Source organism: Rosa rugosa, chromosome 4, assembly GCF_958449725.1.
Source record: "Rosa rugosa chromosome 4, drRosRugo1.1, whole genome shotgun sequence".
NCBI lineage: Eukaryota > Viridiplantae > Streptophyta > Magnoliopsida > Rosales > Rosaceae > Rosa > Rosa rugosa.
The window spans coordinates 41,945,761-41,969,846 of NC_084823.1; the positions used below are offsets into that span (position 1 = coordinate 41,945,761).

The 24,086-nt window shown below is 40.3% G+C and overlaps 3 protein-coding genes, 1 non-coding gene and 1 pseudogene across 6 annotated transcripts; 3 read left to right on the plus strand and 2 right to left on the minus strand.

Moving 5' to 3' along the window:
• Positions 1 to 1,871: 1,871 nt before the first annotated feature.
• Positions 1,872 to 4,037, plus strand: LOC133745523 (flavonoid 3'-monooxygenase CYP75B137-like). The gene is made up of 2 exons (XM_062173607.1): positions 1,872 to 2,973; positions 3,158 to 4,037. The coding sequence occupies exons 1-2, from the start codon at positions 2,008 to 2,010 to the stop codon at positions 3,779 to 3,781; spliced, it is 1,590 nt and encodes a 529-aa protein (XP_062029591.1). The 5' UTR covers positions 1,872 to 2,007; the 3' UTR covers positions 3,782 to 4,037.
• Positions 4,038 to 6,396: 2,359 nt separating this feature from the next.
• On the plus strand, positions 6,397 to 8,435 carry LOC133746184 (loganic acid O-methyltransferase-like). Its single transcript, XM_062174347.1, has 3 exons — positions 6,397 to 6,629; positions 6,888 to 7,547; positions 7,755 to 8,435. Exons 1-3 carry the CDS (start codon positions 6,528 to 6,530, stop codon positions 8,088 to 8,090), a joined length of 1,098 nt encoding a protein of 365 aa, XP_062030331.1. The 5' UTR covers positions 6,397 to 6,527; the 3' UTR covers positions 8,091 to 8,435.
• A 393-nt stretch (positions 8,436 to 8,828) lies between these two features.
• LOC133746185 (small ribosomal subunit protein uS12m-like) lies at positions 8,829 to 11,363 on the minus strand. 3 transcript variants are annotated; one of them, XM_062174348.1, is made up of 5 exons: positions 11,209 to 11,363; positions 10,947 to 11,111; positions 10,720 to 10,803; positions 9,632 to 9,712; positions 8,829 to 9,559 (listed from the first exon to the last, which is right to left on the minus strand). In XM_062174348.1, the coding sequence occupies exons 1-5, from the start codon at positions 11,254 to 11,256 to the stop codon at positions 9,137 to 9,139; spliced, it is 801 nt and encodes a 266-aa protein (XP_062030332.1). In that variant the 5' UTR covers positions 11,257 to 11,363; the 3' UTR covers positions 8,829 to 9,136. The 3 variants fall into 3 exon arrangements, with proteins under 3 accessions (XP_062030332.1, XP_062030334.1, XP_062030333.1); XM_062174350.1 differs by lacking the exon at positions 10,720 to 10,803; XM_062174349.1 differs by lacking the exon at positions 9,632 to 9,712.
• A 76-nt stretch (positions 11,364 to 11,439) lies between these two features.
• Positions 11,440 to 11,513, plus strand: TRNAV-AAC (transfer RNA valine (anticodon AAC)). Its single transcript has one exon. It is a non-coding gene; the product is annotated as a tRNA-Val (tRNA).
• A 2,211-nt stretch (positions 11,514 to 13,724) lies between these two features.
• LOC133744837 (sphinganine C4-monooxygenase 2-like) lies at positions 13,725 to 20,809 on the minus strand (annotated as a pseudogene).
• Between the last annotated feature and the right edge of the window lie 3,277 nt (positions 20,810 to 24,086).

Sequence of the window (24,086 nt, forward strand, 5' to 3'; positions counted from 1 at the left end):
AAATCCAACGGACGGATTCTCACGAATCGCCTCCCTAATCACTGTTTAGCAATTATACGAAGATCCAACGGTCGGATCTTCGCCCATGACCACACAAAGCCACTGGGACAGTCATAAGATCAACATATCAAAACTACAAGTCCATCGGACGGTCCGATCTTCACATATCACAAATCGAACGATCGAAATCGATCGAAATCGTAAAATTCATAACTTAATCATATGATATCCAAAAATTGTGTATAATATATCAAAATGATCGTATTGAAATATAGAATCTGAAAATGTACAGAAACCATATTTTTGATCCCCGGAGGTGGCCGGAAATGGCCGCCGGAGTTAGTGGCAGAGCCGCCGCCGACCACCGCCAATGGTGTCGGGGCCGGGCTGCCCTTCTTCATCTCATCATGCCTAATGATTTTCCTAACTAGCATGTAAGCTGAAAATGACCGGAAGGAATAGAAATTACCTCGAACCAGTCGGTTGGCCGGAAAAAACCCCGAAACCGGCGAGCTCCTAGTTCGACGTAAAAACTGCAACTTCAGGCCTCGATACCTTCTGGAAAGTTGTTCAGATCCTCACTCTGAATTCACCAGTTCAAGAAACACTCAAAACGACGTCCTGTAGCGCGAGATATATCGATCGAAGCTTCGGTTTTCGATTTTGATCGGGTCTGGCTTCCAGCCGCTACCACGAGTAGCGCCGCCGTGTAAGGCCACTTTTGGGAGCTTCAGGACGTTGAGGCGAGCTCGAGGATGAAGTTTGGGGGGAATTGGTGGCCGGAAACACGGGGAGGATGAGTTGGTTCGGTTTCGGGTGCAACCGGATCGAGCTGGTTTGCCGGACCTTGAGGCTGTGCCGGAGGGGATGACGACGTCCAGCAGGTAAAGCGACCCAAGGCGAAGCCAAGGGGAGTGGTCCGACGTCTAGAGGTGGTCGATGAAGGGAGAACAAGACCGGAGAAATTTGCTCTGTTTCGGTGGCTTCGGAAGAGAGAGAGAGAGAAAAATGTGTTTTTCTTTTTTTTTTTGAGAGAAAATGAAGTGCTTAAGGCTTAAGCACCGGAGCTTCACTCTAGCTAAGGACGTGGTCAAAAAGCCGTAAAACACAATTATGCTTAATCATGAAAGTTAAAGCATTGAAATCATGAAAGGTAAAGCGCTGCCATCATGTAAAGTAAAGCAATGCCATAATTATGTTTTTACTTTGATTAAAGAAACAACCGGGTATTACATTAGGCCTCATTTTTTTTTTTTTGACTTTGTCAAGGGGAACCCAAAGGCTTCCTAGGCCCAAGATAAACCCCTTCGGCGCATGTGAAATGCTCCAACTGTGAATTGCAGCACAGTGCCTCGCCACTTTGACAGCTTCGGGGTTCGAACCTAGGTAATTCATTGAGTCCCCCCCAAAACACAAAAAAACAACAGCACAATGTAATTTATTATATACTCTTAAATAAAACTTTTGTACATTAAGATAAAGATTCGTGTATAACGTGTTTATACACGCGCGAATCCAAGCTAGTGGTGTCTAATTGTTATTATGTTATTAGTCTACTAGGTCAATTATTGAACTATTAGGGATATGATTTAATAATATCTGGAAGAGGACCAGCATGCAGGCCGGCATGTAGTTGACGGGATGAAATCTGCTGTCCCAAAAACCCTCTCCCAACACTATCCCCATGTTTTGATTGGCTTAGAATGATTAAAAAAATCATTATCTTAATCTTTCTTTCATTTTCTAATCTTAATGGACCAATCAGAATATGGAGACAGGCTTGGCACATGGTTTTTGGGGACAGCAGATTTCATCCCTGTAGTTGACACCGAAGGAGTGACGCATATAGAACTAATTACATGCCTGAAAAGATACTCAGGAGTTTAGCTAGCTGGTTTAACCTAGATGCCTTTTGTCTTAAACATTTGGGTATGAAACTATCTTCTCTATAAATAGTTTCCAAGCATTGAGTATTGAGCTGCATATATTAATATTGCAGTTGGAAAAATGGCACCCTCTTATGAATTCTTCATGGAATCCAATTCCTTATCCTCACTGTGGTCGGAAAACAACAGCGAGAGTTGGGGAGTGTTGTTCACTATCTCCGCAATTTTTGCAGCAATTTTTTACGCATGGAGTTGCCTGAAGAGTAGCAGAATCTCGCCGCCGTTGCCTCCCGGTCCACGCGGCCTCCCGCTGGTTGGTAATCTTCTGTCCGTTGACCCACAGCTCCACACCTACTTTGCGGGCCTATCCAAAACTTACGGCCCAATCTATAAGCTCCGACTGGGTACCAGGCTCTGTGTCGTAATAGCCTCCCCTTCCGCCGCGCGAGAGGTGCTCAAGGAGAACGACCTCACGTTCTCCAGTCGCGGCGTCAATTGTGCAGCTGGGGACGTCGCACTCTACGGCGGGGCAGGTATAGTTTGTACCCCGTACGGGCCGGAGTGGCGAATGTTGAGGAAAGTGTGCGTGCTCAAGATGCTTAGCAACACCGCCTTGGACTCGGTTCACCAACTGCGCCACTCGCAGGTCCGAAAAGCTGTGCGTTACTTCTACAGTCAGGTCGGATCGCCCGTCAACATTGGTGAGCAACTTTTCGTGGCCACGCTCAATCTTACCACCAACATGTTATGGGGTGGCACCATGCTGGAGGAGGAGGCTGGGGCCGAGGTTTTGGCGGAGTTTAGGGAAGCGATGGTCGACATCGCGGTGCTTTCTGGGAAACCGAATATTTCGGAGCTTTATCCGTTTTTGACCCGGTTTGATGTGCAAGGCATAAGGAAGCAGATGAAGGCTGTGGAGCTCAAGTTTGATAGCATTTTTGAGAAAGTTATTGATCAACGGTTGAAAATGGACAAACAAGGCGCGCAAGAGAGCAAGGATTTCTTGACATTTATGTTGCGATATAAAGATGAAGGAGGAGATGCCAAAACTCCTCTCACCATGACCCATCTCAAAGCCTTGCTCTTGGTACCTTTTTTTTAAACTCCACACAAGCATTTCTACATTTTGATTGACTCTTTTTTCTTTGACATACTTTTGTTTGAGAACTTTTTAGACACTTTCTGTTTTTCAGATATTTATAAATTACCGTTTTATCCATTATATATATCATACATTATATTCTTATATTATTTCCTACTGATTTGGATAGGATATGGTTGTGGGTGGGAGTGACACATCCTCCAACACAATTGAGTTTGCAATGGCTGAAATGATGAACAAACCAGAAGTGATAGAGAAAGCCCAGAAAGAATTAGACGCTGTAGTTGGAAAAGACAGTATCGTACAAGAGTCTCATATTCACAAACTGCCATACTTGGAAGCTGTGATGAAAGAAACTCTGCGCTTGCACCCAGCCCTGCCTCTAATGCTCCCACATTGCCCAAGTGAAACATGCATTGTGGGAGGTTATACCATTCCAAAGGGGTCTAAGGTTTTTGTTAATGTGTGGGATATCCACAGAGACCCTTCTACCTGGGAAGACCCATTAGAGTTTAATCCAGAGAGGTTCTTGGATGGTAAATATGACTTCACTGGAAGTAACTTCAACTACTTTCCATTTGGGAGTGGAAAAAGAATATGTCCAGGGACAGCAACGGCAGAGAGGCTTGTCATGCATTTACTTGCATCACTGTTGCATTCTTTTGACTGGAAACTACCACAAGGAGAGACGAAGGTGGATTCTTCCGAAAAGTTTGGGATGGTGATGATGAAGAAGGTACCTATGGTTGCCATCCCAACTCCAAGGTTATTGGATTCAGAGCTTTATCAGTAAGATGCCTACAAGCTAGCTATCTGAGCCTCTTAGGTTGTAAACCATATGCGCGCTCATGTTATATATATTGTTGTGTATCTATGATCTTTGTGTATTTGATTCCTTCTTGCATGAGGGAAATATATATTACATATATGTGAACCAGTACTTCTCTTACGTGAAGTTACGTACAAGGTCTAGCTAAGTTTTGGTGATGTAAAAGATCAAAACTTTCTCTTACAATCAAAATTACCAGAAAAAATAATTATTGTTTTTATTTTCCTCTCAATAATTTGCTTTTATCTTCTTTGTTTTTTGTTTTTGTTTCTTTTTTGTTTTTTTTTTTAGAAAATTAGAACTTTATCGAAAGGGATTAAGTATATAAAGAGGATGAGAATCATCTGTTAAAAGAGGCGATAAGATATCTTAGCACTCCTCAGTACCCAAACAGAGAACTCATCTCATGATGTACATCACCTGATGCTTCAATGCAAATCCGGCCAGCTCATGTGAAACTCTATTGCACTCTCTAGAAACATAAAAACAAGAAAGTGAATAAATTGCCGCATGATCATCATAATCCCCTCCAAAAGGTGCCCATCAGTCGCTAGATTCTTCTCCGGTCTTAAGAGATCATTCACCACGACTTACGCATCTGACTCTGATTCCACCCGAAGAAAACCTTGCTCCAATGAGAGTTGTTGCCCACATGAGATTGCTAAAATTTCACAATGTCTAGGAGTAGTGACACCAGAAAGAGGAATGATATTGGTTTGGAATTGAGGGTGGATTTAGGGTTTTGAGAGTGAGGTGGAGCAGCTTGAGGGATTGGAGAAAGAGAGGTGGTTTGGGTTGACTCGTCGGAGGAAGAAGGTCGAACAAGAGTTGTGCATAGAGTCGGATGAGCAAAGAGGAAGAAGGTCGGGTAGCCGGTAGAGATGTGGGTGTCCAAATCAATTATGGGTGAGATGTCCATTTTGCTTTTCTTGCGGGTTGAAACGCAAAAAAGTGGACCATGCTGTGAGATCCTGAATTTTAAAGTCGCTCGAATTTTATTTTTGAGGTTGGAAGTAAAAAGTCAAGGTTACCACGAGTTCGCAGCATTTTTTAATGAATTTTTCAGATTCTCAAACTATTTTTAAAGAATATTTGAAGTTTAATTGCAAGAAAAGAAAAATGTTGTCGTGGCATGTTTCGATTGGTGAGAGGCTGACAAGTGACATTTGGAGGGAGGTCAGCTGATGATGACGTCATCACAAGCCTTAGTCATGTGACACTTGTCATTGGGAGAAACAAGTTTTGGTTGTTGATTGACAAGTGTCACAAGCTACTTGGTGTTTTCTTTGAAATTGGCTTCTCTGCTATAACTATAATTTGCTAGAAAAAAAAGTGCATCATCTGGCCCTTAAAACTTCTTGATGTTTCTTGATGTGACATCAGCTGACCCTTAAAACTATATCTGACGGTTGTGATAGAATCCAAGCAAATTATAGCATGTCATATTATAGCAGAGAAGCCAAGTCCGTTTTCTTTAGAAGTTGACATGTGACATATTTCTATTGGTTGTCTAACCTTTATATTAGGATCAACCTTGCGATTTCTTCTGCAATCACTTTCTCTCTCCTCGAGAGTTTTCTCTCTTTAAAACTTCGGTATATCATAAATTTTGATCAGCAGAATCCGCAAAAGGCTACAGATTCATTTTGATGTCCTCTTTCTATCTATGGAGATTTGAGTTGGATTAGACGGTTATTTCTAAAATACTCATATTAAGAGGCTCGATATTTGTGGTGTTTACTTTGGGAGCAATTTGAATCGCATACAAAGTTATCCATTAATTAAGTTATTGGATTTACTATGCCAAAAATTTTACTTAATTCTCAAAAGGATCCTCATAACAATTTCAGACTTTCAACTATACCTATGAAGTGGTAGAATTGAATGAATGTCTATGCAACTACCATATTAGGTCAATGTCAGAGTATAACATGCGTCCAGATTAATTGTCTTGTTCGAACTACATTCGGCCTAACTAAGAGACATTTTCTAATCGATAATACCCATTAGAAACTAAATTACATAATTATCCTAAATCAATATTAAAGAGAGTTTCTAACAAAACAATCATACACCAGTAGCCTAAGTACCCGTATAAGTGTGGTCAAATATGGTCTAGGAAAACCACTACCACTATCACTCTAGGAAAACCCACATATTCATAAAAAAATTGTCTTTAACTCTTAATTATATACATTATCAGAGTACCTCAATATGTTTGTATCTCTGACATTGACATTGAACCATTGATTTAAAAGGACTAGCTAATAATACTTTTTTCTTTCTTTCAACAACATCAATCATATATTAAGAAATAATTTCTTAGTTTTCATCTGTGCTTGTCTGGTGGCCTATTTGGTAGTAGTATCATAGATAAGTAATGCCATTCAATACACCAATTTTTGCTACTAAAATATTAACAACTGCTGTATGATTGTAGTTGTCGAAGGAATCCAAATCTTATATCGCCGGCATATGTATGCGTTTGGTATGACTCCACTACCATTTGAATAATTATTTGTAAAATTGATGCTTATTAATGAGGACCTAAAATATGGATAGCTAACTTACAAGCGGGGAGTAAAAGCATCTTTCATTTATGAAACTGAGCATATGTTCGCTCTTGATCGATGAAGCTCACACTTTGTAGTTATATATGCCGCCCTCTTAGATCCATTATCAGTGGCCACCAACACACAGAATTACAGAGATGGCAGCAGAAGATACCATCACCAGTGAACCAGTCTCAGAAGCACATCCAATGAAAGGTGGAGATGGCGCCAACAGCTATGCCAAAAATTCCACTTTCCAGGTTTTCTTTTTAATTGTAAAAACTTGCCAGTGAAAATTTTTTAACGTACATATTGTACAAACTTTGGAAAATAAGACATATGCTAAGTGTACCACCTATTTTATGAAAGTTTCTGATTTAATGGTTTTTATGCCACATTAATTGTCATATAGGGTGGTTTCTAAGTGGAAGATGAACATGTGGTTCACTTAGTATTAGAGTTACTCATAAAAATAAGACAGTTGTTTTGATTGATGGATCGATCTCGTTTTGCATCAGAAAGGTGCTGTGGATAATGCGAAACAGCTTTTGAACAAGGTGATTGCAGAAAAGCTTGACCTAGAAATCTTGTCATCTCCCAGCTCCTTTCACATTTCAGATCTGGGTTGTTCTGTTGGGCCGAATACATTTTCTGCAGTTGAAAACATAATTGAAGCCGTGGTACTCAAGTATCACAGCCAGCTTCGTTTGAATGTTCAAATCCCTGAATTTCAAGTCTTCTTCAATGATCATACCTCAAATGACTTCAACCTGCTCTTCAAATCCCTCCCTCAGAACAGGCAATACTACGCTGCCGGTGTACCGGGTTCTTTCTACGATCGCAGATTTCCTGAGGCTTCCCTTCACTTGGTTCACTCTTCTACTGCCCTTCACTGGCTTTCTAAAGTACCAGCGGAGGTGTTGGACAAAAACAGTCTTGCTTATAACAAAGGACGAATCCATTACTCAAATGCCACAGATGAAGTGATAAGGGCTCATGAAACTCAATATGCGGTAGACATGGAGCGCTTTCTCCATTCCCGGGCACAAGAGGTTGTTTATGGAGGACTCATGGTACTCAACATTCCAGGCCGCCCTGACGGCACCACTCATTCTTATCCTTTCACAAAGGTGACCTTGCAACTTTTGGGATCTTGCCTCATGGACTTGGTTGAAAAGGTAAGCATGCATCCTGTGTGTGTCTGTGTATGTATATAGGGAAATATATTTGTTTTCATGTTTTGATGTAAAACAATTCCATTCTTTTTATAAAGACCCAAATAAGATGCTTACAGCCATGTAAAATCAACCGTATATCTTCTGTCCATATAAATTTTGTTAACTAATTCTAAAATTTGTGTACATCGTGGTTTTTCCTTTATGCAGGGAGTTGTTAGTGAAGAGAAAGTAGATTCGTTTAACATACCTACGTATACAATGTCTCCCCAAGAACTGAAAGCTGTTGTAGAACGAAATGGATGTTTTAGCATAGAGACAATAACAGAGTTACCTCTTGTAGTCTTGGCAGATAGGCCTAATATGGCAGTGCCGCAACTACTTGCCGCTCATATGAGAGCTGGCACGGAAGGGATAGTCAAGGAGCACTTTGGGGAAGAAATATTAGATGAGCTCTTCGACTTGTATCTCACAAAATGTGAAGAGCATGCCACTGCTGTTGAGACAGTTACATTTCTTGTTGTGCTTAAACGCAAGGCAGATTGAGACGACTATGTCATTTTCGTACTTGTGAAAGCTTCAAATAATGTATCTTATGGTAATTTGCTATTCAATATATTCCATTTGGTTCTGGGAGTATCCGCTGGGCTTCCCTTAGCGGAGAGGATTGGCTGCATTCTTGCATTCATTCGAGTGGAGGTAGCCCAAGGACACAAAGTTTGACCTTTCTGACAAATTTGGCTTGTGACCAAGAAAATGACTCCACTAGTCGTCATTGCAACACCCAGGTTGTCTGTATCAGAGCTCTATGCTCAAGATGTCCTATATTGTCATTGTTCTTGGTCCTATTGTTCTGAAAAATAAATAAAAAAGTTTATGGTTTTTCTTGTTTACATGGGTGATATCTCGAGATTGTGATTTCAAGGAGAGTTTGAGACGCCCTTGAGTCTGCTATACTGCAAGTATAGTTTGGGATTGAACTGATGGCCTCTGTTTCAGTGAGCAATAGTCAGGGAAATGTCTGTTCCAATATGAAGCTCAAGCATTTGCTTTTTGATTTTCGTCTCGAATGATTCTGCCTCCCTTTGTCCCACATTGCCCTACTGGAAGGTTAAACCATTCTTAAGGGTCTAGGTTTTCATCAATGGTTAGGTATGAATGTGAATATCCACTGTGGACGAGGATTCAACTTAGATTATCAACTGGATTTCAACAGTGCAACTTAGGCTGAAACAATGTAAAGAGGATAGTTTAACAACTCCAAAAAAACAAAAAAAACTCAACTGCTGTGAATATCAACTGGATTTCAACAGTGTAACACAAATCAATGCAACCACACATTAGTCATACAAAGTAAGAAGAATTCCTACACATAAAATTTATATCTTTTGAACCTCATACTATCCAAAGAATCCAAATTCCACTGTTAACAAGAATACTATATCCACTGTTCTAAACTTTCAAACAAGAATACTACATTTTTATTACTATTTCTGCAACATTTTTGTTTTCAAAATTTCACCAGCTCTCTTATAGTATTCAGTCACTTCAGCAATGCAGCCAAATACGAAAGGCAACAGGAGAGGCTGTTTTCAGGCGCTCTTGGGCTTCTCTGCACCATATTTTGATCGGCCTCTTCTTCGGTTTGGAAGTCCCAGCAAATCCTTAACTCCTCTGATACAGTGGAATTTCACACCTGGCAAATCTTTCACTCTGCCCCCTCTTATTAAGACCATAGAATGTTCCTGCAAATTATGACCTTCACCGGGAATGTAAGAAAATACATCATTTCGATTGCTTAGCCTTACTTTGGCTACCTTACGCAGAGCTGAATTTGGCTTCTTCGGTGTTCTTGTAAAAACCCGTAGGCATACTCCTTGCTTTTGGGGGCATTTATCCAAAGCTCGATTACGGTTTGTGCGACTTTTCTCAGTTCTATTATGACGAATCAATTGATTTAATGTGGGTGACATGAGCAGTCTGTCGATAATGAAACTGTTATCTTCACTTATAACCTATACAACAAATACATGAAATTATATACAAGTCGATATGTATTAAATACAAGGTTTATAAAACTGAATTACCTCTTGCCCCCTGAGGGTGGCTAGATAATCTAAAATGCCTCTCCTATTTTCCCCAATACCAGAATCTTTGAGGGAAGAAACCTGAGGATAATCCACTAGTTACAACAGTGCATGTTGACAAGAAAATGTTCAAGACTAATCAAACAAACATGTGAAATTATAACACCTTCCAAGTTTGGGCACATAGAATACTAATGGAGAGAAATAAAATACCTCACAGACCACACTCAGATAGTTGGAACTGCATTGTGTTATGGTGTGTCTGGCTTCAAGGACATGGGTGATAGTGAAAGATACGTGACCTAAAGGAAGAGCTAGCTAAGCTACATATGTAAAAATTTGAAAACTTATATCTGTGAAAGTTAAGATATATAATTTTTGTTATTTCGTTTCATATTTCTACACAAACCCACTGTGCGCACTTTGATTGCACTCTTACTCAACCATTGCATCACCCATTTTGTCATAACCACGTTTACGTGTCCTTAACATGGTGGAGGAAATCACCTGGTGTGTATTTGGTTTTAAGCTTAAGTCTGTATATGCTTGACATTAACAACATAGTTTATGTGTTTTAATTTCTGATTTGGTGTATCAAGGGAAACTAGGGCACTTAGATGTGTTTGATTATGTGGATGAAAGCATGCTTGGGCACTTAGCCACCTAATATTCATGTACTGTCATCCAATCTTCTTCTTAAAGCTCATTTCTGTAGTCTCTAGTTTCGGAACCAATAATTAAGCTAGTGGGATGAGTTGTTCAGAAACATTTTGTATATGGTAAGCTTGACAGATATTTGCTACATAAACGTACACATCTAACAAATTTCAATATGAATTTATTGTCTCTGAGATATATGATAAGTAGTACGATTGATAAATATGATACAAGCGCTTCTACTGTATTCATCTATTGTGCACCATTGCATTTGTAAACAAGGTCTAGAATTACTCTTTTCTTCTCACGCTCAAGTTCATTTTATGCTTAATCACATCATTGATCGTCACATTGGTTTATTAGAGAGAGAAAGAGAGGGACACAGAGATCTAGTTCCTAGTTTAAATACCATAAATAGACTACAGACTTACATGCCCTTTCTTTTCAACGTTCTGCAATGCCCTTGCTAAGCACTCTCCAATCTCTCGTTGACCATTTGCAAAAATAGAGGGAACCTATTCATTATATATGAACTGTGAATCTCTGATAAAGGAAGTATTTAGACCAACAGAGCAACCTATGTTCATATAAAAATCAATGCATTTTTGTTCGTTGAGTGTATACCAGTAAACAATCTCTGAATGCAGTAATCCAATACCTTTGATCCCATGGTAACTCTGAAGGCCTCCCCGAGCTGAGAGACACGTTGCAGCAGAGCGGCCATGGTAAACTTGGCAACCTCAAACAAGGCGGCGCGAGGCCCAATCTGGAAGGTGAGATCTTGCGCCACATAGCTCCTGTTGCATAAAACCCTAGCATGGACCTTGCAATCACCAAAAGAGAAAAATAAGGTTCACATCAAATTGAGAATTTACAAGAAATGAGATTGGGAAGAAAAGAGAGGAGATTGGACAAGTTACCAGCTTCTTAGGAGTTGAAGAGGCGAAGGATGAAGCTATGCGATACATGGCCGCAAGTTGCAGAGAGAGTGAGGCTGGCTCAAACTGGGAATTTGGGGGTTTAGGGTTGGTTGGTAAATGTGGGTTTGGGCTCAGAAATGCGCTTTTGTTTTGACCGCCCCGGCCTGCCTGTAACGAAACTATGGTTTTGTGTTACATGAGATCTTTAAAACCAGAAGAAAGTGGCATCAAGGTTTCGTGGTGTAGTTGGTTATCACGTCAGTCTAACACACTGAAGGTCTCCGGTTCGAACCCGGGCGAAGCCAACCCTAACAATGTTTTTGTCGGGCGAAGTTAAATAAGTTAATTTTTTTTATTTTTTTTCTCCCACCGAAACCGATAGTTAACAACATTTGCATTACTTACCAAACCTACCTAATTTTGTGACCAGCTTTGCATGAGTTAACTAACAGATATCCAATTAGCAAGCATCCATCTCTCTATATTAAACATCCATCCAGCTAAAGTAAAACAACATCCATCGATTTGATGATGTTCAGAAATCAACTATAGTTGATCGGCCGCACTCTATTCCTATAATCCTATTCCTTTTAGTTTCGTGTAATGTACTTCATTGTGAAAGGTACTTCCGCATGGCCCGGCGACTTGGTAAAATTACAGTTGACAAACAAAATGCAGCAAATGCTCTTCGAAATACTCCGTCCCAAAGAGTGTTAAACGGTTTCTCGCAGGGAGGGAGCATTGTAGAATGTAGAGAGAAAAAAGGGTAGTTAGACGCCCATGTAAAGTGTAAACCTCACCAGTCTCTTTGTCTTTTGATTTTTTGGACAAGCACCACCTTTTTTGTCTGAATTCCTTTATATTTTCTTTTTTTGGTTACATAGAGTAACATAATATAAATTAAAGGGCTAATTACTGTTTAGTATCTTGTGGTTTGAGTCCAACATCAATTCAGTCCCTCGACTTTTAATTTCATCAAAAACACCCCTGCATTATCAAATCTCATCTAATAGGTCATTCCGTCAATAATCCGTTAATTGGAGCCGTTAACTCGCTGACGAGGCACGCCATGTCAGCTCCTGTGGGCCCCACCTATCAGGCAAAATTCCAAAATTGTCCATGCCTCCATCAGAACTGGTCTTTGTCCCCATAAGCAAGAACTGATCTTCATCCCCAGAAAGCAAGAAATCCAATTTCGTGTGACACCCAATCTCGGGTCTTTGCAGCCTACCGACATCCCCAATTGCAAACAGAGATTGAAACTAATAGCAAAAGTGATTTACATCCCCAATTGCCTACCGACTCCCACCGTCGCCACCTTAAACCACCACCGTTGTCCAACCACCATCTCTGGCGCCCCACCACCGGCATATCCCACCCAACCAGATCTGGAGCGTCCTACTAGAGCCACAAACAAGGCGGAAATCAGAACCATAGCTATAGCCACCGCGACCCCGACACCAGACCAGAACGAATCGGAACTCTGATCCCAACCTCCACCACTTCCCACTCCTACCACAACCATCGATCCAGACCTCCACCGCGCAACCAACCTCAGACCCGAACGAATTTGTTTGATCTGAAATTTTCTCGCTTTCTCTCCCTTTCCAGATCTACTACAAAAAACTTGGAAGAAATATTACTGGTCGTCATATTCATGATCATCATCAAAGGACATACCTTAACAGCAACCCAAGCTTTGTAAGGTCTACTAGCACCCCAAAGAATCAAGCAGAAAATCGAAAAGATGACAATAAACCCAAACAAAGCCATCAAAATCTGGCACCTTCTAGAAATTCCCTTCTTCTTCGATCACTTTGCATTCAGGCCAACCTTTGTCGTTGCTACGTTTCTGGGAACCTTTAAAGGTACCGGAGACCCAGCTGGCGGAGGAGGCCCGCGAGTGGCGGCCGTAGGAAGGGTGGGATGGGCTTTCCATTGGGCTGTTGAAGGCCGGCGTGGCATGCATGGTGGAGGACTTGTCGCCATCGTTTGAATCCCTAGATGGGCTCTGGACATAGTACACTGGCATCGCGGCGACGACGGTGCTAAGCTTGTTAACACCCAGATGGAAATTTTGAGAAATTGAGGGGAATGAGACACAAAGTACGAGTCTATAGAGCAAATTGGGTATCTGAAACTGATGAAAGTGATCAGACCCATATGGAAATAATTGAAACAAAGAGAGCATTGCATTTTCGAAGAGTTTCGAGCCAAATAATGCAGAAACAGAGAGAAGATGTAGAGTTTCGAGCCAAAGCCGAGTGGGAGAGAGGAAGGGGCAATTTTGGAATTTTGCCTTATAAGTGGGGCCCACAGGAGCTGACATGGCATGTCTCGTCAGCGAGTTAACGGCTCCAATTGACGGATTATTGACGGAAGGACCTATTAGATGAGATTTGATAATGCAGGGGTGTTTTTGATGAAATTAAAAGTCGATGGACTGAATCGATGTTGGGCTCAAACCACAGGGTACTAAACAGTAATTAGCCCTAAATTAAATAAGAAGCAGCTTCCTATTTATTCTTGGCCTCCTTGTTGAGCTCGTATTCAGCAGATGATGCCATGTGGCAGGTACCAAGTATTCGATCCCAAAACACAAAGAAGGGCCGAGAGAAGTTGTACTTGGTCCCGGAAAGCTGGTGGTGCACATCATGAAACAAGCTGTTGTTTCTAAACAGAACATGAAACGGGTGCCATGGAAATTAGTTGTATACACCGGAGTGGTCTGTTGGCGTGAGTCATACTTACCTTATTTATGTAGATATTCTGTAATATTATGTGATATGTAATATTCTGTAATATATGTAGTATTATTAGATTTACTACTTGCCTTAGGAGTAGTACTTGTCTTATTAGACACAATTGTAATTTGTATATAATTCCTTCTTGTAAGGTGAATGAAATATCAAAAAGTAATTCAGCCAAAATTGTCTCTTGTTTCTTGTTATATTTTGACTTGGTATCAGAGCAGAGATCCGATCCTGGACTCTGACTCATTGTCCTTTGATCCTTGACTCTTGTTCTTTGTGCTTGGATTTGTTCGTTGTCCTTTGATCCTTTCATCACCGTTGCCTTCTTATATTTCCAAGTACTTTGTTATTTTTCCTTCCGCTGCATATTCACCATGGTGAAAGCTCCTTCTTCCCCCGTGTTCTCCTCAAGTCTGACTTGTAACTACTGCAAGAATCCAGGCCACATCAAAGCAAACTGTTACAGGTTGGTTGGTTTTCCAGCAAGCTACTTTGATAGGCCACGACCTCAGGACAACAAACCTAAGGGAAAGGCTGCTGGTCGTCTTGTTCAAGACCAAGATTACTATGCGGTGACAAAATCAGATCACACCAACTTTGCTGGTAAGGATACCGCATCCGTAAGTTGCGGTGGTAATGGTAAGATTGGAGTTGCTTTAAAAATTTCTGGCTTTACTGGTGGCAATACTTGGATAATTGATTCTGGAGCATCTGACCATATGACCTATGATCGTAGCTTCTTTCTTTTTCTCAATCCACCCTCTATTTCCTCTGTTGTCAATGCCAATGGTGATTCTTTTCCTGTTTTAGGAATAGGGTCTGTTCGTCTCACCCCTTCTTTGACACTACATGATGTTCTTTATGTCCCTGATCTCTCTCATCATCTTATATCTGTGCCTCAGCTTAATACTCAGTCTCGGTGTTCTGTAACATTTTTTCCTTTGTATGTGATTTTTCAGGACCTCCTCACCAGGGAAATAATCGGCAGGGGTTATCTGAGGGGTCGACTATTCCATCTGGATTGCATGTTTGCCGGAATGAAGCCGGAGAAGGCAGTCCAAGCAGCTTTGATTTCGACTGGGGTTACTAATCAAGTTGAAGAGTTATGGCTATGGCATCGGAGATTGGGACATCCTTCCTTTAGTGTCATGAAGAAATCTATGCCATCCTTGTTTCTGGGCATTGATGAGTCTACGTTGCATTGTGAGTCATGTGTCTTAGCTAAAAGTCATCGTACTAGTTATCCTTTGAGTACTACTAGGAGTTCTTTTCCTTTTGAGCTTATTCATTCTGATGTCTGGGGACCTTCCCGTGAGTCAACCTTGTCTGGCAAACATTGGTTTGTTTTGTTTATTGATGATTATACCCGTCTTACTTGGGTCGCTTTGTTGAAACACAAATATGAAGTCTTCTCTGCTTTCCAAGAATTTTTTGCTCTTGTTCAAAATCAATTTGGAGCCAATATTAAAGTCTTTCGTTCTGATAATGGGGGGGAGTTTGTCAATTCTCAGTTTCACCAATTCTTTCATTCTCATGGGATTATTCATCAAACTACTTGCCCTCAAACCCCTGAACAAAATGGGGTCTCAGAAAGAAAGAATCGTCATGTTCTTGACATAGCTCGGTCTCTTCTATTTAGTGCTCATATGCCTAAGTATCTTTGGGGAGATGCAATTCTTACTGCTTGTCATCTCATCAATAGGCTACCTTCCTCTGTTCTCAATGGTCAAACCCCCTATGCTGCCCTTTCAAATCATGTGTCTGTCCCTTCGTTTTCTAATCTCCCTGCTCGTGTCTTTGGGTGTGTTGTGTTCGTCCATGTTCCTAAGAATCAACGGTCCAAACTCGATGCCAGGGCATTAAAGTGTGTATTTGTGGGCTATGGTGTTCATCAGAAGGGCTACAAGTGTTTTCATCCTCCTACACAGAAAGTTTTTGTTACCATGGACGTAACCTTTTATGATGATGCATGTTATTTTTCTCCCATCAATCCTTCACTTCAGGGGGAGAAACACACTTTTTTGGAAGAGAAGTCTTGTGGGATTAAAATTCTTCCCATTGAAGCCAATGACACTCCTGCAGAAACAGAAAAAGCAATTGCCGAACAGAGCAATGCGAGTTCCGAAACAGAAAAGGCAATTGCTAAATCGTCTACCCTTCACCATGCAACTGCCGAACAGAGCATTGCGAGTTCCGAAACAGAAAAGGTAATTGCTGAATCGTCTACCCTTCGCCATGCAACTTCCGAACAGAGCATTGCGAGTTCCGAAACAGAAGAGACAATTGCCGAATCGTCTACCCTCCAAGAAGGCCAAGCTCCTCCACCCCTCTTAGATACAGATAACCCTTGTCAACCAATCCCTGAGGAGCGTCCCAATCTTGAGGTTAGTGGTGTTTCTTCTAACTCTGATAATTGTGATAGTGTGTATGTTTTGCCTCCTAGGTCCACCCGTGGTAAACCACCTCGTCAATATGAGCCAAGTTTATATGTTAAGTCTAAGTATGCCATAGCTAACTTTGTATCCACCCACCGGTTATCCAAATCCCATGCTTCTTTTGTGAATCAAATATCCTCTGTATGTGTTCCCAGTAAAGTGCAAGATGCTCTCAAGGATCCCAAATGGTCTCAAGCGATGAATGAAGAGATGGAGGCATTGGAGAAGAATAATACTTGGGAGTTGGTGCCACCTCCACAAGGAAAGAGAGTTGTTGGATGTAGATGGGTGTTTACTATCAAACACAATGCAGATGGTTCAGTGAACAGGTATAAGGCAAGACTTGTTGCAAAGGGATATACTCAAACATATGGCGTGGATTATGAGGAGACCTTTGCTCCAGTAGCAAAGATTAATACTGTTCGAGTGTTGATGTCTCTAGCAGCTAATCTAGATTGGCCTTTGCAACAGTTTGATGAAAAGAATGCCTTTCTTCATGGAGAGCTATCTGAAGAAGTCTATATGGATCTACCACCAGGATATGAGGCAAGCACAAGAGGTAGATTTGTGTGTAAGTTAAATAAGTCCTTGTATGGACTCAAACAATCACCACGAGCTTGGTTTGGAAGATTCTCTCAAGCTATGCGTCGGTTTGGGTACAAGCAGAGCAACTCTGACCATACATTGTTTCTGAAACGCAGTGAAGGTAAATTAACTGCCTTGATTATTTATGTTGATGATATGATAATTACTGGTGATAATTCAGAGGAGGTTGAAAGATTAAAAGATCTGCTTGCATCAGAGTTTGAGATGAAAGATCTTGGTTCTCTTAAATATTTTTTGGGGATTGAGGTCGCCAGGGGGAGTTCAGGAAATTTCTTGTGCCAGAGAAAATATGTGCTTGATTTGTTGACAGAGACAGGAATGCTAGGGTGTAGACCTGCTGATACTCCTATTGAGCAGAATCATAAACTGGCTGAGTTCCCTAATCAAACTCTTACAGAGAAAGCTCGCTATCAAATATTAGTTGGCAGATTAATTTATCTCTCACATACTCGGCCAAACATTGCATATGCAGTTAGTGTTGTGAGTCAATTCATGCATAATCCAAGTGAAACTCATATGGAAGCAGTGATCCGTATTCTGAGGTATTTAAAGTCTGCGCCTGGAAAAGGCTTGATGTTTTCAAAGCATAATCATCTGGATGTTAGTGGTTATACAGATGCAGATTGGGCAGGTTGTGTTACAGATAGAAAATCCACTTCTGGTTACTTCACTTTTGTAGGTGGTAATCTTGTTACTTGGAGAAGTAAGAAACAAAAGGTTGTGGCAAGGTCAAGTGCTGAAGCAGAGTATAGAGGTATGGCTCATGGAGTTTGTGAATTACTTTGGTTGAGAAATTTACTTCGTGATTTGGGATTTAAACCCAAACGAGCCATGGATTTGTATTGTGATAATAAGGCAGCGGTGGATATTGCTCACAACCCAGTTCAACATGACAGAACTAAGCATGTTGAGGTTGACAGACATTTCATTAAAGAGAAGCTTGATGCTAAGCTTATCTCTTTTCCGTTTGTCCACTCAGAAGAACAGTTAGCTGATGTTCTCACGAAAGCAGTATCGAGCAAGGCATTTCATGACTCACTTAGCAAGTTGGGCATTCGTGATCTGTATGCGCCAACTTAAGGGGGAGTGTTGGCGTGAGTCATACTTACCTTATTTATGTAGATATTCTGTAATATTATGTGATCTGTAATATTCTGTAATATATGTAGTATTATTAGATTTACTACTTGCCTTAGGAGTAGTACTTGTCTTATTAGACACAATTGTAATTTGTATATAATTCCTTCTTGTAAGGTGAATGAAATATCAAAAAGTAATTCAGCCAAAATTGTCTCTTGTTTCTTGTTATATTTTGACTTGGTCATCCACTGCCTTGATGGTTGCAAATGAGAATAAGAAAATCGAAGTCCGCGGAGACATGCCCGACAGCAAGAAGCTGATGGCTCTGCCCATAGTGTCCACGAGAAGACGCTCCAACGGGTGGTTGTACAATGCTGCATATGCATACGGAGCTAGAAGCCTGTGATGCTGGGAGTGGATGTGCTTGTAGAGGAACTTGGTTCTCATGCATATACCTATGCACGAAGTACTGCCACGTATCCATCACCACCATGGCTATCAGAAACTGGACCATAGTTGTGGCCAGCATCATGATCATTGACCCAATTCCATCATCACCGTCGTCATTTTGACCTGTCCCTCATAAAACCCACAATTAAGAATAGAGAAAAATGCACCATCAGCATAGGTATATTGACCTGTCCCTAGAATAATATTGATTGGGGAAATTTCCCATCTCCATCCTCAATGAAGATTAGATATCCAAACTCACCCCAATACCCAATAAGAATTCAATTGAGCTGTACGGCAGTACAGAACTTTGCTACCCCTACCCGCAATCCAGTTTAATTACTAGGGACTTCTATTCTAGTGTTGCACGGTTTTGTTTGATTCGCAGAAAGGAAATTAATTTCTTAAGAAATGTAATGGAAATGGAAAATAAACTTCCCACTAGCTTTCCTTTCCGTTGTTTTGAAATATTGGGAAAACAACAGGAAAATATATGTTATTTTTCATTTTAGTGTTTGGTTTGTGTCAGGAAAGGAAACTAAATCATACTAAAATTCAATTTATATCCTCACATGTATGGAATATATAGTTACACAAATCATAAACTTTCAAAACAAAATCGTAAAAAATAATTTTCAACAAGGATATAAATGTATTTTGATTATGTAATTATTGCACATTTAATGCTGGAAAAGTGGAAGGGAAAATGAATCATTTAAAGGATGGGAGGATTCACTTTCCCCCATATTTTCCGTTCTTAAAGGAAAGTTGTTCATTTCCTTGTGCTTGCACAAGGAAATGAATAACTTTCCTTTCTCAATCCCTCAATTCCGTGAACCAAACGAGGCCTAATGCATGGTTGATTTAACATGTATATAATGAATTAATAAGCTGTAGTATAAGGCCCCGTTTGGATGGCAGGAAATCATGGTATGGAATGAGAATTAATTTCATTTTCCATTCAGATGTGTTGTTTGGTTGTAAATAGAGATTGGAAAGGAAATAAAAAATGAGATTTGACTGGAAATTAACTCCCTCATAAAGCCTGAATTGAATTACCTAGTTAGGGGTGGTATTCTAATTCCATTTCTCCCTGTCAAAGGAAAAATTACATAAATTGCCCCTCTAAAAAAATTAAATTCCCCCGCCATTATTCTTTTCGGGATCATAGTTCCCGCTATTGGATCAGCATATAAGATATCGCATAACCCTTCTTCTTCCTACAACTGCCGTCGTCTTCTTTAAGCAATTTGTCGAAGTCTTCTACTAACAAAGGTAATCTTCTACAGAATTATTTTTGTTATTTTTTATTTTTTAATATATTCTCTTCGAATTCCTTTCTTCTGCTCCTGAAGGAAAAAGATGATACATCAAGAATATAATTATCTTCTTCTTCAGATCTGAGCAAACAAGATACAAGTTTTTCATTTATGATTATCTATTGTTTTATGTATGTTTCGATCAATTTTGTGGGATTGTTATTGGATTACGAATGATAGAATACTTGTTTCAGTGAATATGAGTTCTTATTGGTTGTTGTGTCTGGTGAAAAGTGAGTTCAAAGGTCAATCTTCTCTCTATTTTATCTGTTCATCTGGAATAATTGTACCTATTTTTTTTGTTCTTTATCATTTGAGTTTGACGTTCATTTGATTACAAGATTAGAAACACTATTATGTTTATATAACATGAATCATCTACAATTGGGTCAAGTCCCTATATACAATATGATAGACGTAAGCAATTTTTGTGGTTTTTTTGTTTTGATGTTATATTTGTAGTTTAAATTAGTAAAAGGGTGTTATTAGAAATTACAATTTTCTATTTCATTCTTATGACTTACCAAACACTACAATAGGAATGGAAAAATTAATTCCAGAATTTAATTTCCAATATGTTCCAAACACCCACATGGAAATTCCAAAACCTATTCCATTCCATATCAGTTTGGAAAGGAAAATAAATCATTTTCCTGTTTCGACATTCCGGCCAACCAAACGGGGCCTAAGTAGTCACAGAAGCAGTCGCATCACCGTCACGGTTTGTTAGAATATACAAGAGTGTGGCAGTGAGAGGCTGCAGGACTTGTTGGAGGACGACGCCTTTGATGGCTGTCCCTTTGGAAACAAGGTGGTTTCTCTTATCTTGCTCCTCTACGCTTCGAATTTTGTATTTCGGAAATGATTTTTCCATAGATACAATGAGGGCTGGGTACAGCCAGTACACTATGATAGAGATGAACGTTCCTAGTACTTCATCAGACGCAACTATTCTCATGAATCCCATCTCACTTATAGGTTATAGCTAAGTAGATGAGTTCTGCTCTGGATTTACTGTTTAATTAGTTTAACAGAGTGATGCTTAAAATCCTAGATTTGTAATTGATTCGCATGCAGGACTCAGTACTCCTATTTATAATTTGATAGAATATAATCATATGCAGATGCATGCATTGACTGACACCATTGGTCATAATGGATCAATTATCAATGGCTGGAAAGTGGATTCTCTTGATCACCAATCATTATGGCGCTACTTTTTTTTTGCCTTTTGGATTTTTATGATATTTCCAGAGCAGAGTCAAGGTTTCCTTCCATTTTCCAAATTGGCAGACTTATATTCTTTTAATTTTATATTTTATTTTATATGAGGAAAGTGTTGGATTTTTTTTTATATATATAAATAAAGAAAATTACAAACAAAACTCCTGAGAACAACTGCCCCTAAAAATATCAAATTGCAAGGTCGCGTTGGAGGAAAGGGTGTTGGAGGTTTTGGTTTTGGTTTTTTTTTTTTTGTAACTTTAAATGTTATGTTCTTGGTGTTTTTGCTTGCAGCATTGACATTTCTAACTCTATAGCAGTGGAGGTAATGGCGATTAGTAACAGCTATTGAACTTGTGTGGGTACATGATTGGAAGCACATTTGGTTAGATGTTGATTTGTCACTTGTGCTAGATTATCTACATTCTCGTTTGCTTATACCTTGTCAACTTCGTGTTCGCCAGTTTAATCGTTTAAGTTGCATCTCAAACATGACCTTTTCATATTCTCAGAAATTTCAAGAGGAGAATAAAGTAGCGGATGGATTGGCTAATCACCATACGTCATTAACTCAAGTAGTTTGGTGAGATGTGCCACCTTTTATTTTGTCGTATGTAATAGTGACCTTTTGAATCTTCCTCAAGTTCCGTTTTTCTAATTTTTGTTACATTGTTCATTGTTTCGAGATATTTCAGCTTGGTATCCCGGCCCTCTCTTATTATTCTCTTTTTCTACAATTAATTTAATTGAGTGTTAGGGAGGGTGTTCTTGTTTTTCACTCGTCTTTCGGTAAAACAAAGAAATAAACAAATAACAAACAACTATACAAAAATATGAAGGGGAAGATCCCCACAGAAGTACCATGTACCCTCATTTGACAAATGTCAGCAGTCTAGTTACCTTTCCAAAAAATATGTGATGAGCATAATTGCATCTTAAAAATACAGTGCAAATAATTACTCCACTCAACATGATACTATGGGCGCCAAGGAAGAGAGAAAAAAAAAAATAAGGACAAGGGATTAATCTACTTCTAACCAGCTTCCATTCCTTAACCGGAGCTAATTCAATGTCGTTAACAATCATCATCATCATCTCCACTGCAACGAGCTAGCTAAGAATGTCTAATTTGATGAAAATTCTATAGTCATGGCATGGAAAGTAGCCTCATCAATATCAGAGTTCCTTTTCAGTTGAGGAATGTCTAAAAACTTAGTCAAATTAACTGTTAACCTGGAGTCACAGAAGCCAACTATTTACTTAATCTACGATTCTATCCCCATATATAGATACAAGTATTTTAAATATCTCTCGCTGGTCACTAGATAAAGTGATAAAATTATTAAAATGCACTTCTATCTATTTCATATATATATATATATATATATATATATATATATATATATAAAAACCCTAAAGGCTCTCACGGCCGCCCAATCCCTAGAAACCCTAGCTCCTAATTCCGGCCTCTGTGTCGGCCTTTCTGCAGCCAAATCAACCGGATTTCCGCCGGCCTCACTACCTAGCATGTCTAATATTGACTCTGTCACCAGAAGTTTCGCCACTTCACTCGCCATTGCGAGCAATGATGTGGTTGACATCTCTGCTATGTCGGATGGAGGTGCGCAGCGAACATCGCAGTTCTATCTCCTTGCATGGCCGCTCTCCCCAAAACCGACAACAGCCATGGACCTGAGACGTCATTTCAGGCGTGTTTGGGTACTGAACCAGGGTTTTACCGTCCAACAAAGGACTCCAACTCGGTTCTTGTTCTCTTTTGACCTTCGCAGTGACTGCAGGAAGGTGATGATGGGGGGGCCTTGGAGTTTTGGCCGAGCTCTGGTCGTGATGCAGCCATATGATGGTATTGCTCCGCTGCAATCAATACCAATGCAAGACCTATTCTTCTGGGTTCGCATAACAAATATGCCACCGGCATATGAACAACGGAAAACTATTGCCAATGTAGCCTCTGTTGCAGGGAAGTACCTGGACATCGATGGAAAGTTGTTTGATGCTACGGGAGAGATTAGGGTTCGTGTCTCCCATTCCATCTTGAAGCCTTTCTTTCCGACAAAAACCCTAAAGTTTGCTCGAGGGGTTGAGCAGGAGGTACAATTTCTGTTTGAAAATCTAGTAGGCGAGTGTGATATTTGTGCTCGTGTTTTCCATGAGAATGGTCCATGCAAGCCAGATACTGTACCATCTAGTGTCAAGACTGTTGAGCAATCTGTGGCCCGAAAGCTCGAGCTCACTAATCAGTTTCTGGGATTCCATGGTCCTCAGTTCAAGGAAGGGACTTTCAGGTTTCGGGGCATCACTACTCCTATCCTGCCACCAGTGGGGCGTTCCCTGTTTGGTGGTGTTGAGTCCAGCAGGCCTAGGCGACCGGTGATCATCAGGAATGCTGAATCAAGGGTAGCCAGTGATGAGAATTCCTGTGCTATTGTGCCGGTTGAGACTGAGAGCCAGGCTAAACGAGGTAGACCTTTTCCCTCCCCACACAAATTGCAATTTTTGATGTCTGACTTACTTGAAGGTAAAACCAGTCCGGTTGCTTCTGCAAAGAAAGTGAAGATGCCTGAATTTTCTTCTAAATTCAGTGCTAAGTCTCTGGGCCTTGTGGAAAGCCCTGGAGGTATGTTGGTGCCGGCTGAGGTCATGATGCCAGTACTTGAGCTGCCGGGGACAAAGAAGAAGAAAGGAAGGCCTTTGGGATCTAAAAATAAAAATCCAAAGACAAAGAAGGTCTCTGCTGAGGAGGTCATGACAGTGCTGTACTCGGGTACACCCCCAAGCCCTAGTTTGAAGGGCAAGGAAAAGATCTAGATGGCTGTGGTAGGAGCCTATTTACTATGTCTCTCTATTTTTTCATAGTTTATAGGCTCACTTTTAAATAAGTGAGCGGTTAGTTCGAATATAGATGGTCTGTCTCTATGTATCAAAGTAGTTCTCTTACTACAACTTCTTGATCTGTCTAGTTGAAGGCAGCAGAAGGATATGTAATGGCC